This window comes from Mesoplodon bidens (assembly GCF_964165515.1).
Source record: "Mesoplodon bidens genome assembly, chromosome: 10".
Classification (NCBI taxonomy): domain Eukaryota; kingdom Metazoa; phylum Chordata; class Mammalia; order Artiodactyla; family Ziphiidae; genus Mesoplodon; species Mesoplodon bidens.
The window spans coordinates 56968934-56985435 of record NC_138172.1 but is presented as its reverse complement, the minus strand read 5'-3'; the positions used below and the strand labels follow the sequence as shown (position 1 = coordinate 56985435).

Sequence of the window (16502 nt, the reverse complement as noted above, 5' to 3'; positions counted from 1 at the left end):
CTCTAGAATTTAATGTTTTCATGACTAAATACTTCACATGCCTCTGAAACATTTTATGTTTAAAGTATAGGGTCTGCACTCTGGTTTCTCTTCAGATCACATAAATCTTCCACCTTTTAAAGTATAGGGTCCACCCCGTGGTATGCTGTAGAGCCAACAGACTCCCCAGGGGGCTTGGCAGCCAACGAAGGCTCTGCCTCTGTGTCGTGGTGTGCACGGAGCTGCACCCCACTGAGGTATCTCCCAGATCTCCCATTCGGGGACTCAAAGGCTGAGGAGAAGGCCAGTTTCCCAGGACATTAAAATTGGGACATTCCATGAAGAAATGGTGACCACCAAAGACAAACTGTTTCAGCCAACATTCTGACTGCCTGGTGGCCTGTGGATGGGGAAGGGGACAGGAGCATAGTAATGCATCTACAAGTTAAATTTATCCTTGTTATTCATAGAATTACCATGATATTCTCAGTCACCAATTCCATCTCAATTCCAGGAGTTCTGGGCTGTGAACTGTGGATAGTAACCCACAGTTCCATGGCCTTTCCCCCACCTATTCCCTTCCCCAGATCCCCTCCCCAGACATTCCTTCCACTCCAAACTCTGTGATAAGAAACCAATTCTCCTTACTTATCATGGACGAAATCATCTCCTCCCCATAGCAACCACCAAACTATTTGGAAGTCCTTTTCACCACTTATGATTTCCAAATGATGCTTATCAATTCTGGAAATATATTTTTAAGGAGATTAGGAGATTGATAATTTGCCCTGGGAGTAGAAAAACAAATAGAAGCACACTTTATCACTTTGTTATGCACTGGTTTAATGTGATTTCTTAGCAATCTGTGAGTAGCAAACTGTTTCAATACACGTGGATCATCTGCTAAATCTTATCAATTAATGTACTTTGTCCATCTTCTTACTTGTTTTTCTATGACCCATGTTCCCCAGAGGGCTACAGCTACTTTCCTGTGGTAATATATAAAGAGAAGAGACCTCGGGTTTTTGGTTCACTCTGTTTAATGTCACAATCAAAGTGTCATTGTGACTCACTAGCTTTGAAGAGATATCTGCACCCCCACTTTCATTGTGGCATCATTCACACCAGCCAAAACTTGCAAACAATCAGCCTAAGTGCCCATCCATTGGGGAATGGATGCATGAAAATTGGCATATATACAATGTAGCCATAAAAAAGAAGAAAATCCTGCCTTTTGCAACAACATAAATGGACCTTGAGGGCATTATACATTTAAAAAAATTAATTTTATATTGGAGTATAGTTGATTAACAATGTTGTGTTAGTTTCAGGTGTACAGCAAAGTGAATCAGTTATACATATACATGTATCTATTCTTTTTCAAATTCTTTTCCCATTTAGGTTATTACAGATTATTGAGCAGAGTTCCCTGTGCATTACAGTAGGCCCTTGTTGGTTATCTATTATAAATATAGCAGTGTGTACATGTCAATCCCAAACTCTCAATCCATCCCTCCCCCTCTCCCCACTAGTTACCAGAAGTTCGTTCTCTAAGTCTGTGAGTGTGTTTCTGTTTTATAAATAAGTTCCTTTGTATCATTTTTTTTAGATTCCACATGTAAGTGATATCATATATTTTTGTCTTTCTCTGTCTGACTTACTTCACTTAGTATGATCCTCTCCAGGTCCATCCATGTTGCTGCAAATGGCATTATTTCGTTCTTTGTAGTGGCTGAGTAATATTCCGTTGTATATATGCACCACGTCTTCTTTATCCACTCCTCTGTTGATGGACATTTAGATTGTTTCCATGTCTTGGCTTTTGTGAATAGTGCTGCTATGAACATTGGGATGCATTATCCTTCCGAACCATGCTTTTCTCCAGATATATGGCAGGCATATCTTAAGTCAGACAGAGAAGGACAAATACTGTATGATATTACTTATATGTGGATCTAAAAAGCAAAACTCACATAAATAAAGAAAAGAATGATGTTTGCCAAAGGCTGGGGGGTGAGGGAAATGGTCAAAGGGTACAAGATTATAAAGGGCTCAGTTATAAGATGAATAAGCTCTGGGGATTCAATGTATGGCATAGTGACTATAGCTAACAATACTCTATTATATACTTGAAAGTTACTAAACAGTAGATCTTAAATGTTCTCACCACACACACAAAGTAGTAACTATGTGATGTGATAGACATGCTAACTAACTTTATTGTGGTAATCATATTGCAATATAGTCATGGACCAAATCATCAGGCTGTACAACTTAAATGTACACAGTGTTATATGTCAATTATATCTCAGTAAAGCTAGGGGAAAAAACACGTGTTAGGAAAAAACCGAAGTGCCATTGAGTAAAACTTTCTCCTGCATATGTAATAATAGCTGTACTGAAATTTACCTCCTTTGTCCAATCTTCAATGAAAAAATGGACCTGGTGAACATCATCAGTGGACAATAGCAGGCCCAAGGAGAAACAATCCAGATGTGAAGGGTCTCCTGGTAGAATAGACGACTGATGAGATATTGCTGCCAAAAAATAGAATTTTAATCAGATGAAGTTTTCATGTCTAGTTACCATTTTGTTGGAAATACAAGGGCCAGAGGATCATGTTATCGCCACAGGAATGCAATCAGAAAAATCCAGAACCTGGAAAACTAGACAGAATAAATGCTTAGACTTCTTCAATTAAATGGCGAGGAAAAATAAAAGAGGGAAGACTTCTAAATTAAGAGAATTAAGATAATCAACTAGATGTGTGAGACTTTTTTGGACCCTGATTCAAACAAACCAACTGTAAAAAACAAACAAGAGGAACAACAAAAACTTTAGGAGCCAATCAGGGAAACAAGCCTGGATATTTCATATTATGAAGAGATTACTGTTGATTCTATAGGTGAGATATATATATATATATATATATATTCCTTATCTTTTAGGGCTATGTATGGAAATAATTGTGGATTAGATGACGGGATTTCTGGGATTTGTGGTAGAGAGGATGGGTAGGGATTTACAGGATGAAACAGGAGCAGCGTGAATTGATGTTTGGTGTAGCTGGAAGACAGATACATGGGGGTTCACTGCTCTCTACTTTCGTGTATGTTTGCAATTGTCCGTAATTATTTTTGAGTTAATTAAAAAAATCTTTCAAACAACAAGGTCCTGTATAGCACAGGGAACTACATGCAATCTCCTGGGACAAACCATAATGGAAAAAAATATTAAAAAATAATGTATATATGTGTATAGCTGAGTCAATTTGCTGTACAGCAGAAATTAGCACAACACTGTAAATCAACTATAGTTCTACAAAAATTAAATAAAAAATTTAAAATCCTACAGAAAAAAATCTTTCATTTGCAATGCAATTGTTTACCACTACATATCATGTTATAAAATTAGTAATTAATTATGCCTACTAATACTCGTAGCTACTCAACGGTTTGCAAAGCAGTTAAGTTCATTCGCTCCTCCCTCGCCCCGGATGATATTCAGCGAGGCGTCGTTCGAATCCTGACTTCACAGATGAGCCAAGGCAGCTAGTTAGCAGTGGCCCAGGCCTAGACTTTAAAGTCCTCCAACCCCAAATTCCGGCTCCTCCCCCCAAACCGAGGAGCTTTACGAAGGAGGAGGGGAAGTGGGATGTGGGATGCAGAAGCAGCACCGCCTGTAACGAGGCCCTGCTCGACTGGGAGAGCTTTACTTGCCGCGGCCGCCAGATGGCGAAGGCTGCCCGCCGCCCGGACCTCTAAGCCTCCTCGGAACCGCTGCAGGAGCCACCGCCAAGAGCGCGGCGCCAACAGTGGGAGGAAATCTGGTCCAGCCTGGGGTTACAGAAGTTCCTGTGCGCGCCCTGCTGCCTTCGCGAGAACTTCTAGAAGGACGCTAAGGACTTTTTAGGGAGACGGAGGAAATTTAAATGGCCGGGGTTGGGGGTGGATGTTCACATCCTGCTGCCCCAAATAAGCAGAGATCCGGCGCTTCGGGGTCGGCCAGGGGTCCATCAGAAGTCGGGCACTTTGGGGACCACCTCCGAGGGCCTGCTCCGTGTCTGGCGCAGCAACATCCTTCCCTCGGTGACTCGATGCGTCCTCGGCGACACGCAAAGGACTCCTAGGGCCGAAGGAGAAAGGGGGAGAGGGTGGAGGGGTCTCCAGAAGTTTACTTCGTTTAAGCTGTAATAAGGAGAAATTCAGTGACCACCAAGGTCAGAGTCCCCATCATGTTAAAAAAAAAAAAATGTCGTATCTTCAGGCTGCCCACCAACCGCTCAGCTCACGGGCGGGGAAGGAAATCCACCTCCTGCGGGTTCGGGCTGGCGGAACCCATGAGAACGCCTAGTGCAGGCGCTGCGCCCAGGCGTCCGCGAAGCGCAGGAGGGACTCCGACCCCCGACGAAGACCGGCGCAGGTGGACGGATTCCGCGGGTTCGAGTATCCCGGGGGCTAGACCGGAATTCGTGCACTCGAAAGCTTAAACCCGAAGGATGGGGAGTTCACATAAGGGGACTCGATCAGGCCCACCAACAGAGTTTTGCAAATTGCCTTTTAAAAGTGCCTCCCGATGATTCCGAAATCTCCGCGCGGTGAAAAGCCGAACTCTAGGAGCCGGCTGGCAGCTGGGCGGGGGGACATCGTGGCGCGAGCGGGGAAAGGGAAGCGTCCAGGCCAGTGGAGAATGAGTGATTTTAATTTTTGTCCCCACTGGAGGCTCAATTTCGATTAAGGGCAGGAGAGAATTTTTTATTTCGGAGCGTTTCCATAACACCTGCAGAATTAAAAACAACAACAAGAACAATAGAATAAACAATAAAAAAAAAAAACCGGTCATCGTACCCAACCCCCCTTGTTTGGTTCAGAAAGAAGGAAGAGCCTGCAGAGGAAAGGGAGGACCGTGAGTCTGCCTTTACCCCAGGTTGAAAGTTAATCAGAGGCGGCTGGAAAGGAAGGAGCCTGGACCAAAAGCTGATCTGGAGCCTTGAAACTCCCCTTTGAGGAGTGGGGATGTGCGTTGTCACAGACTTCGAGGGGGCTCCAAGCCCCGGCCCTGGTTTACAGACAGAGTTTGGCTGCACTTTCCCCTCTTCCCTTCCAGATTCTTCTTGCCTTTCACAGTGGGTAGCTCCCCACCCCACCCCCCAGGATAGCTACCCCGCACCCCAGCGCTTCTGGGCTTCAGCACCCTGGAGGAGGAATCCCAGGGCAGCGAGGAGCGAACTCGTGCGGAGGCCGAGTGGGGAGCGGGGAAGGTCCTGCTCTGAGTTCTCCCCAAAGCAGAAAAGACTTCCTGGGGCTACGAGTGAACGGCTTTTTTGCTTGCCTTCCTTTTAAAAACTCGGACAACCAAAAAGTGTTTGGCGATGTAAAGGACACGCGTGGAAAATGACAAACAATAGTATTTCCAAGTCAGAGTCGTGTCCTTCTTGCACTTCTTTTTCCTTTTTCGTTGCAATTTGTCTAATTGCATATTTCTGTTTGGGGCTAGAAGGGAGGCGAACCAGCGACCCCCCAAGCCGGTGCTCCCCCACCCAGACAGCCCCCGCCCTCGCGCCCCAGCGCAGGGAACGCCGCCTGCGAGGGCGCAAACGCTGGGACTCCGGCGGAGAATGTAAACAAACGGGGCGCCGAGTCCTTGATCTTTATTTAAATAGAGGCTTGTTTATCGGTGTCATCCTAGGAGGATTAATTAGATACATCTCTTCACAATTTGGTGTCTGACACTCCATCTTAGGAATGCCTTATCACAAGGTGTTAATTGGGGCCACTCAGCCACTTACGTTTCTATTAAACACTGTGAGGGACTTTTCACAAGTACCAGGTTCTCTTTACTGTACGGTGCGAAAATATACAGGACTGGAAATAGACTGGGGCCAGTGTCTGCTTTATCCCGGAGGTGATTAGCATTTGCAGTCTTTCTAGAGGGCAGAAGAGGAGAACACCGTTTCGAAATTCCATCGCATCTCCCAGTACGCTCGGGTTCCTTGGGGTTGGGGCGGGGGGCGCGCAGACCGGGTTAGGGGGCTCCTAGTCCTCCTCCCCCAGTCTGAGTCTGTCATCCACAATAAACACACATAAACCAAATTTCAAGGCTTTCGCTTCCAGCTTCAGTAAAATTCGGGGCGGTTTGGGCAAAGCGTTTTCAACAGGTATCGTCGGAGACGCGGGGCTAGAGTCCGAGACCCCAAGGTCACAGGCGGCGCGGGAAGGACTCGGAACCGGGAAGGGCGATGGGAACTGGAAACCGCGGAGAAGCGAGGTGCGAGCTCGCGGAGGCCTTAATTGGGCGCAGAAGGGGAGGAGGGCCGGGCCGATCGCTCACCTCCCAGAACTAATCCTCTTAGCAGCTGCATTTCCGCGCCACGCAGTTAGCAGAATGACACTCCCGGCCAGACCTTTACCCCGGGAGCTTCGGGAGGGGGCTGGAAAGGATTGCAAGCCGGGCCAGAAGCCGTCTGCAGATAAGCGCGGCGGGATGTCTGGCAAGGGGACAAAGGGCCCTTCGCCGCACTCCTTGGTTTAACTCTTCCGCGGGCCCAGGCCCCTCCCGCGGATTCAGAGCCGAAAAAGTGGAGCTAAAAGCTAGGCAACCGGCTCCCCGGCCGCTGCTCGCAGAGCTGCGTTGCGCTCCCGCCGCATCCCCAGCGCCCCGGACCGCAGCTGCCCCCGCGGCGGCGCCCGGGGCTCCGGGAAGAAGGAAGCCGCAGGTGGCAGCGGGGGTGGGGGCGGCCCGCTCCCGCTTGGCCTCAGGGATCCGGATCTCGTGGGCGCCTACGAGGGTGCCCGGGGAGCTCATGTGGATCCGGGGATGGGAGACCCCAAGGAGGTCTAGGAGAGGCCCGGACGCCAAGGGCTGGGGGTGGAGGTTTCCTAGGCCCATATCAAGCCTGCTGTGGGCAATCTTGCATCTCGGCAGCAACCCTCCTCCCCTCCCCAGCTCCAATCCCCATTGTCCAGACTCCCAGTGCGGTGAGGAAATAACCCCATTCATCTTCAAGGAAAAAAGATAAACAAGAGCATCCCCACCCCCTCAACGAAGACACTGTCCACTTAGAGATTCTAGAGGCTTACGTGGGGCAGGGGGAGTGGGTTGGTAGGACAGGGTTCCTGCTGGAGGAGGGTGGAGGAGGAAGCAAACTAAGATTTTTGAAACAAAGATGAAAACCCATAGTACAGAAGACAGGGCTATGCCTGTTCCCTTAATGAACCACATTTATTAAAAATGACTACGACTGTACATAAAAATCCAAGGTCTCTAGAAAGCCTATAGGAGCTGGGGCGTCAGGTTTCTGTTTCCTCACATTACCAAGTTGGGAAGTGGGGGTGGCGGAGGAAGAGGATGACATGGGGGTTTTCCTTAGCACGTTTCAAGTTAGTACAGTAGCTGAATACATTCTTAACTAAGAAGTAAACAGAATATTCCCATATGTTGTGGGGATGACGAAACTTCCCCTGCTCCTGCAGCTGTGGTCTGGTGAATTGCAAATTCTTTACAAAGCCAAAGCACCAATTTTACATAATCTCATATACCTACGTAGACTATTTGTACAATATTTTCCACATTATTCTACAGTGTATCTAAGCACACAACTGTACACTTTAAAATTCTCCGTTTTTGTTTGTTTGTTTTCTGGTGCCCCCCTCCCTTGCTGTCTCCTAAGTCCTACAAGCCACCCAGGCACACAGCAGAGGCCTAGTACATGAGGCGATCCTGGACTAGGGCAAACATGGCTTGTTTCAAAAGCCTGGGAAGAATCAAAGTCAGGTCAAACCAGCACCTTCACAAAGTTCTTGCCTCCCAGGCCTAACATCTTTTGTCCCTAGCAGAAAGTTAACAGCAAAAGTCCCTTGTTGAAGGTTAAGGCCCACCCTTCTATCCCAGAAGCAAAACATCTTACCACTCTGGGCTTCTATTTGCTTACAGATTTACAAATAAAAATGAGAACAAAAGTTTTCAACACCTTTGGTGGCGCCAGGCACTCAGTCTTCACAGCCCAGTTCTTTGAATGTCTAGTGTCTCCAATAAATAAATCCATAACTTTGAATCACCTTCAAATTTAAAAACACTTGAAAGTCCTCCATTAATTTTATTAAAAAAGAAAAAAAAATGCTAGGCTTGTTTCAGTTACCTGAAGCAATCAAAAAGCTTTGGCACCTTCTTTTAGAGAATTGCACAAAACGGGATGCATCAGGGTGGAAGGCAAACGTCTTTTTGGCAACCTAGACAAAGAAGACAACAAAAAACACCACCAAATCCATCGGCAAAAAGTTAGCTCATTTTGACGAGGTTAAAATAACTCTTTAGGGAGTCGTGTAAAAAGCATAATACCCCCCCATGCCTTTTGAGGTGTCTTTACTGTACTCTTCAGCATTGATGTCCTCGCACTTTATGGAGGGAGAATTTTCATTGCTAGAAGAGCTAGGAGACAGCCGCCTTCGCTTACAAGCACTGGTGTACACCCCTGAATCATTGGAGTCAAGAGACTTGATGGACGGGGGTGTCTCTATCCAAGAAGAGCTAATTTCTTCTTTGACTTTCTCCTTGGAGAGCTGATCTTCAGAGAACACAGGGGGGCTTGTTCTGGAGGTCCATGGGAGTCCAGCTGCCACCTTCCTTTGATAAGAACCTCTACCTCCCCACCCTGCCATTGCAGGGAAGGTGGGGTCGGGGTAATACCCCAGGGCATGGGATGTCTGGAGGGGCAAGGATTTAATACCATATGGGAGCAAGGTGCTGGAAGTATATTCAGACTCATAGGAACCGATGTCTAGTTTGTTGGTCCCTGGTTGCTGGACGGGTGTGACAAGCCATCGCTGGGGAGGATTGGCCACCTCTTCGCTCTGTTGGGGTGAAAGGAGGCCGTTGGTCTGTGGCACGGTTCTCTCGCCATTATAATATCGGGCTTGAGGTAAAGTGTTGACAAAGGGCTCCGGGAAGAAGGACTGAATGCCGTACCGACCTCCAGGGACAATCTGATGGGATCTAGGAGAATCCGTGGGAGATGGAGTTAACCTGTCATTTTCGGAAGCGGTGTACATGCTACAATATAAAGAGAAACACTTTAAAAAAACCCCTAATGTTGTCCCCAAACAATCTACCTCCCAGAAATGAAGAAGACTGTAGAGCAGGAGTGCTGGTCTGTCGAGTGGAGGGGTGGAGGTAATAGGGATGCACTGGCCCATTTTAGCTGGACTTGGCTCTTTGCGGCCAAATTTCCCACCACGAAAGAAAAAGCTTCCTCTCAGGCATTAAGCATTTAAACTGTAGAAAATCCATCTTTGCAAGTCCTAGAACTTGGAAGAACTTGGAGCAACTCTCCCTTCAGTGGTAGGGAAGGAATGCTGGCCATGGTGGGTAGAAATCCCAGATTTAAAAGGCATTTGTGGGGCCTTGCTGTTTGATGTTGTGAAAATGACATCCTCTTAGTGTCAGGTTTTTCTTATGTAAAAAAATGAGAGGGAATAATAATCCCTGCTCCTGAGAGAATAAAAAAACTGGGATCAAATGGAAAGGAAGGCATATAAATGCAGATTATGAAAATTTCAAATCTCCACTCAAATGTTAAAAAAAAAACTCCTCATTTTTAAGCCCTTAACGTTTCTTTAGAAATGAACAAAACCCTTCTGTGAAAATTCTAAAGCAAGATTAGTCAAGGCCAAAAATATGCAAAAATAAAAATAGGCAAAAATCCCAACCGTGAAAGCTCTTCCTAGAATATGGTCTCAAGAAAGTGTCTGATTCGATATGTCTTGTTCAAAGATGACCAGGCAAGGAAAAATAAAGGTGCACTTACGAGTCATAGTTGTCCCTGAAGCCTTTTGCAAAGGGGTTGTGATCAATCTTTAGTTGAGTTATCTAGACAAGGGAGAAAAAACAGTCACTGAGTGTTTTCTCTCTCACGCTGGACTGAGCTTCAGGGATTCTTGGGGACCATGGGGCACTCACATCGGTGTTTTGGTAGGCAGTCACTGCAATGAACTGCGTTTCTGAGAAGATGAAGGTCTGAGTCTTGGAGGGCTCGTTCAAGTCCTCCACGCCATCCTCTGTGACTTCAACGATGTGCAGTCGTGGTTGGTACTTGTGTAAAGACTGTAAGACTATCATCTGTAAATGGTACAGAGAAAAGAGCTGCCAAGTCGAAAAAGTCGATTTTGACAAATTCTGTATTTTGGAATGCGATTCCTGCTTGCTCCCCAGCAACAGCTAACTTTTCTATTGCCATTTTTGAAACTTAAAACATAGCTGGGTATGTGTGTTTAAATAAACACTCTTGCCTCTTGGTTTCCTAAGTCGCCAAAAGATTTCAGTATTTCTGCTCCCAACAGTTAACTCACTGTTACTGAAATCCAGTAGGAAAAATAATAAATAAATAAAACTGAGAAAGGTCAAAAGAAAAAAAAAAAGACTAGAAGGAGGCAAGCAACAGGTACCTGCAAATATTACAAATACAATGAAGAGTATGGAAACTCATTAGAGAAGAGATTCACAGCCAGAAGACACCACCTCCTCTGTCACCCTACCTGGGTGTTGTTGTTATTTGCGCCTTTGTTATTGGTGAGTTTTAATTTCCCAAAGGAAATCTCCTGTCTCATCCAGTGGGAACCAGTATTAGGAGACTCTGGGTGAACATACATTTTGTTGCCTAAGAGAAAATGAAACAAAACACAAAACCCAAGCATAAAGGGCTGTTTGCAAATGGAGGTAGGGGAGGGGTATTTACTACCTATGGGCAAGATTTAAGAGCTAGGTTTAGAACACGTCTCCCATTATTAGCAGTTTAAGAAGGCCAGTGGAGACCAACTAGACTCTACTGATTCCCCTCCTAGGGGCCCTGTGCTTCCAGCCTTCCTTGGACAAGGCAAAAATGGAGCCAGTAGGTGATGCCTCTTGAAGGTTAACTTGGGGGCTTCTGAAGCTAGACAGGTAAGATCTGATGGAAGGTGGATGGATTTTTATGGTGAACTCAACCTTGGGGAGGCCTTTTCTCAAGAGAAGATTAGAATGCCAGGAGCCCTTGCCACCTGGAGAGTTTACAGCAATTCCTTTCTCAAAGGTAGGGATGTGGAGGGAAGGGCTAGAGTAGGGTCATGGTTAAAATTCTATATACTAATAGGCAACAAGTCTGACTTAGCAATTCTCTCCCTTAATCAAACAATCAACACAAAGAAACTCCTAACACTTCCAGGCCCCGGATGTGGAGGGAGGGATGTGAGATTTAAATGTGTGGTGTCTTGAGTCGGGGGCTCCCGCCGATCCACCCTGCCCAGGTCCTTTCTCTCCTCACCCTGCATGTTATTGTCGGCTTTTCCGCAGGTCACCCATTTGCCCCCCTGGAAGCGCCAGTGGTTGGGGTCCGCCAGCACCACTTCTACGAACACGTTGTAGTGGGCGGTGGGATTGAGTCCGTTTATGTTGAAACTCAAGAAAGGAAACATGCGTCTGTGCAAGGGAATAGAACCAGGACATTTAAATCGGAACGCCCGGGCACGGGCCCACGCTTAAGGACGACATTTAGAAGTCTACAGACGAACAGAATACCGGTAGATAAAGTGGCCCTCACTACGTAAAATATCCTTGAGTTGGCAACTCTCGGAACATGTCTTTTCTGAAATAATTTGCCCCAATCCCCGCCCTTCTGCACCACTCACTCAAGTTCTTTATCCTTTCAGATGCTCATTTATTTTCTTCCACGATGTTTAAAAATCATTATTTTTTACAGGTACAAGTGTCAGAGAACAGTAAGTTGTTCTCGTAAAAAAAAAATTAAAAAATTAGTTCTACTGGTAAGGCTGAAAGTCCCCTTTGGACGTCCCTCTCCCAGCACCCACCCCTCACTTTCCCCAGAAGAAACCACTGCCCGCAGTGGGATGTGTATCCGAACTTTCTCAGGCCTGGGACCACAGCCCCGTCTGACTCCAGGTCCGGCCTAACCCACTACCCGGACCAGCCCCCATTGCCGGCGCTCTGGTCCTCGCGCTCGTCCCCCGGATGCGCCCCGCGGAGACCCTGGCGCCTAAAACTGCGGGAGCCCATGTCCTGTGCTCAGAGAAGGTAGCCACCCATGGAGCCTTCCCGCATCCGCGGCTCCTCGCCCGCCGTCAGGGACCGGCGTACCGCCGGCCGGGCGTACCTAGGAAATCCAGCTTTGTGGACAAGCCCCAGTTTCCATTTCTGCCTCCTCCTCGTCAGTCCAGGTGAGGGTGACGAGAGGGAATGGGGGAAGCAGCCGTAGCCTCCTTAGCGCCCTGCACAAACCGCCGGTGCGCGGACGGGAGGGACATCGGACTGGAGATGCGGCGTCTCCACTGGCTGCGCACGGAAACTCACTCTCCCAGCCAAGAGCGGAGCGGGCGGGCGGCGGTCCCCCATTGCCGGCCACCCTCAGGACCACACAGGTCCTCTCTGTCCCCGCGCTTCGGGGCCCCCCGCGCTGCGCTCACCTGCCCTGTTTCGTAATGATCATCTCGGTTTGGTGGCGGTGGAATTTGAGCCACAGAGGCCGGTTGCACAGGTAGACGTGGGCGCGGAAGCCGGAGCCGGGAACCCCCAGGCCCCCCAGTCCTCCGCAGGAACCCGCGGCTGCTGCCCCGGAGTACGGCCCGTAGAGCGGAGCCCCCTGGCCGTACTGATAGGCACCCGGGCCGCCTCCCCCGCCGCTGCCGCCCGCGCCGCCGCTCGCACCTGCTCCCGGGCCGAATTGCGCCCTGCCGGGTGGGCACACGGCCGCGGGGAAGCCGCCGGGGGGCAGCATGGAGCCGTAGGGGTAGCGCGCCCCGTTGGGAGCCGGGTACACAGATCCGTGCGGCGCCCCGGCAGCCGCCTGGTACGGGAACAGCGAGCAGGGCGCGGCCAGCTCGGAACCCTGAGGCCCGGGGGACTGGAGGTAGTAGCGCTCCGAGCTCAGGCTGTCCATGGAGTAGCGCGCGCTGGCGGCGGCGGCCGCGGCGGCGGCCGCGGCGGCCGCGGCTGAGGGCAGCTCCTCCTCCCCGCAGGGGGAGCCCTTGCGGCCGTCCGGGGGCCCCGGCTTGGCCACGGCCGCGGTGCCGGCAAAGGCGTCCCCGGCGTCGGCGTCACTGAGCATGGCCGCGGGGGCCCCCGCACCGGCGGCTGCGGGTTCCCCGCTCCCTGCCTCGCACGAGAGGCTGCCCGAGAACTTCTTGGGCGCTTTGTCTAAGTCCAGCCTCTGAGGCGAGGGGGCCGCTCCCGGGAGGTGGCCGGCGCTCCCGCCGCCACCGCCTCGCGCCCCCTCCAGCGGGTAGAAGTGCGCACCAGGCAGGTTCACCGAGCTCACCAAGAGCTGCTCCCCTAACTGCATGCTTTGCAGAGCGCAGACGGCAGCTGGCTGCTTCCTCTCCGGCCGCGGCCTGATTATAAAGGCAGGATGAGGGAGCCAGCGCCCTCTTCCGAGGGGAAGGTAACTTCCCCTTCCTCCTGTGCCGGGTTATCCACCTGGCGACACGCGGACCGCTAAGGCGCGCACTCGCGCGTCCCGAACCCAGCGCCCTTTCCACAAGGAAAGGGCACTGAATTTGAAGGCAGGAGGCGAAAACTGACCGAGAAGCCCTCTCCTTTTCCTTCCGCGTCCCTTTTGCCTCTCCGGACCTCCACCCTCCTCCCCCGCACACACGGGGAGAAGAGGTCTTAGATCTCTCTCCCCATCCACCCACCAGCGCTAGCCTTTCTGCCTTTCTCGACTGAAAAACTATCGGTCAAGTTGACCACTTGGAAACTTGCAGGCTGTCATTGGCTGCTTTATATATGTGAGGCCAGGGAGGGGCTTCGCGGCCCCACAGCCTCAGGACCCTCCTATTGGCTGGTGGAGGTGACACTAATTCAATTAGGCATTTACTAATTGGATCAAGTAGCCTGCGACTTTCTTTTCCTTTAGCTTGATTTTATTTCTTTTTCTTTTCTCTTTTTCTTTCTTTCTTTCTTTCTTTCTTTTTTTTTTTTTTTTTTTTGAGACTCAGTCCTGCTGTGAGAATCAATCCTGGTGTCTGTATTTCGCTGGAATTTAGTGGAACAGGGTTTGAGGTCTCCGTAGCAGGGTCATCACAGCGCTCTGAGCTGGGGGATGCGGGGTCGGGAGCAGGTTCTAGAGGCGGGAGGTAGAAATGTTCTGCAAGATGACGGCCTGCAGGGAGGCACCGGTCTCTGAGGGTGGGGATCTGGGACGAGCTGGAGAGAGGCCCAAGGAAGTCTCTTCCCTCGTCGGGGGCTGTAACTTCAGGCACACTTTCTTCCCGATTGGAGAGGACTCTGTGGCCTTCAACAAGCAGGAACCACTTTTGTTCGGCCCCACCCTTTTACTCAGTGGGAAGTGTTTGCGGAGAGGAACCCGGCATTGGGCTTTTGGGATTCCAGGGGTGGCGAGAGCACACTGCAGTCCTTGAGGACAGAAGCCGTCAGCTTATGAATCAGAAGCCCCGGTGGGGTGGGATACTGGCAACACCCTTATCCCCACGCCATCACGCCTGCTTTCAGGAGGCAATCGCTTTTACTCCCCACAATTTAAAATCCACGCTCAGTTTCCCCGAATCTCTGATCCCACACCCTCCCATCTTCAGTTGGGCCTGACACCGAGAAACAAAGCAGCCTCGCGGTTAAGATTCCCTGCGCCTCTCCTCTGCAGCGCAACACAGAAGGTGGAATAATTAGTGAAATAATCAGTTTGATATGGAATTAAGCCCTTTTGCCCCAGCTGCCTGTTTCTCCACTGCGTTTTTGCAGACAGCAGAGCAAGATGATGCCGTTCTATTGTATTGTTTATTAATACCCGCACGTTTCGTTTCGGGTAAGGAGAAGCCTGAATATTTGTTGTTAATAAGCAATTACAGACGCGGCTTATAATCGCTCCGGGAGCGCGTTTTCCGGCTGAGAGGTCGGGACTCTGCTTCCCCAACCGAACGCGATCACACGGGAAACTCTTCACCCGCAACGCGAGGCGGTCGCGGGATTCGTTGAGCGCGCACACGCCGGTGCAGAACGGCTCGAAGCTTTCCAACCTAGGTTCAAACCACAGCAGCATCGATACTGGCACGTCTGAGTTAGAGAGTGAAGCGGCTCTTAATGCACTCGGACGCGGTTACCAGGTCTTCGCGGTAGTGGAAACAGGGAGCGCGCGAAGATCTTCAGGGTCAAGGCCCAGCCAGGGCGGGGGAGAGAGCAAGTTAGGCGAGTGCCCGGGTGGGGGCCTCGCAGGTCCAGGCACAGCAGCCCAGGAGCAGATTCCTGGAACGCTGGCCCGGAGCGCGCTCAGCCCAGCACTTCTCCCGTGTCGTCCCACTAGTTTAGTTCGGGTTCGGCTTGGCTCCCTGCTCTGATCACCCCACCGTCCACTCCCACCTCGTCGGCTTTAGATTTCTTTTGATTCAGGGAAGTCTTGGAGAATTGCATTTTTCAAGTACTGTGTGCTTTTCAAGACTTCAAGCTATTCAATGTGGAGGTTCTGTGAGCGGGACTCACAAGATCAAGAGCAAGGAAAGAAAGGGCAGCTTGGCGGGGGACCCCGGGCTAGGGGATCTTGTTACCACTCAAGGCTCTTCCACATTAGCCTTGACCTGAGCTGCAGGATGTTTGAGGAAAAAGTAGGGAGGAGATCAGATCTCACGTTTTTGGAGACAGGGTGGCTGGGGTTAGATCGCAGTTTTGCGCCTGATCTCACCGAGACAGCGGGCCTCGGTGTCCCGAATTGCTTTCGAGGAGGCCAGGGAAGCTCTGCGCGTGGCAAAGCGCCACTGCAGGCAACAGGCATCGCTCCGACCCACTCTGGCGCAAATAACGCGAGCCAGCTGTCCCCCGCGCCACATCAGAAAGGCTTGATTTTATTCCAGCCACAGAGCAAGCTCTTGAAAGCGCGTGGGTTCATTTGAGTGCTACCTAATTATGAAATATATACACGGTATGTGTAATTAGGATTAGTGTTGATTCTTGAGGCAGGAAATTGCAGTTTATATCTCCCCACCTCCCCAATATAGCTATCCTTTTGCCCAAACTTGAACACATTTTACAGGCGGAGAAACAAAGAGAAGTTCAAAGAGAATAAAAATTCGGGCTCTACAAAACCGATCTGGGGCCCGGATTTTGGAACATGGAAAATATACCCATAATTTATATTACATTTATAGATATATATTACAAATTCCTTTTGAACATAATGAAAAGCACTGTTTCAACTAAAGATGATTTTTTTTCCGACTGCATAAAGAAATCTCCTTTAATGGTTCTTCTGTATTAATTACATTATTATTACATATGGAATATATTAGTCTAAATGCCTGGAGAGTTATAGATGAGCAAATCTGTGACTGATTTCCTACTTGAGATGGGCTTTCCTTTTGCTGACTCAGTTTTACTGATAACCAGGGAAAGAGGCATAAAAATTATTTTCACACGTCCTAGTCGCACTTTAAAATGTAATCACTCTTTTCCAGAAACAGGAACAGAAAAGAAAGCTAAAGCAGTGGCTTCAGTGAACAAGTCAGGCAGCACCCTCCTCAGATTGGGTGGGCAAA

The 16502-nt window shown here is 49.4% G+C and overlaps 1 protein-coding gene across 3 annotated transcripts; it reads right to left on the bottom strand.

Annotated features, from left to right (window-relative positions):
- Nucleotides 1–7244: 7244 nt before the first annotated feature.
- Nucleotides 7245–13303, bottom strand: EOMES (eomesodermin; the record flags this gene model as incomplete). 3 transcript variants are annotated; one of them, XM_081246649.1, is made up of 6 exons in its annotated part: nt 7245–9027; nt 9782–9843; nt 9934–10092; nt 10509–10630; nt 11273–11427; nt 12429–13303. In XM_081246649.1, 6 exons carry the CDS (start codon nt 13301–13303, stop codon nt 8289–8291), a joined length of 2112 nt encoding a protein of 703 aa, XP_081102775.1. In that variant the 3' UTR covers nt 7245–8288. The 3 variants fall into 3 exon arrangements, with proteins under 3 accessions (XP_081102775.1, XP_081102776.1, XP_081102777.1); XM_081246650.1 differs by having other exon boundaries at nt 7245–8970; XM_081246651.1 differs by having other exon boundaries at nt 8678–8828.
- Between the last annotated feature and the right edge of the window lie 3199 nt (nt 13304–16502).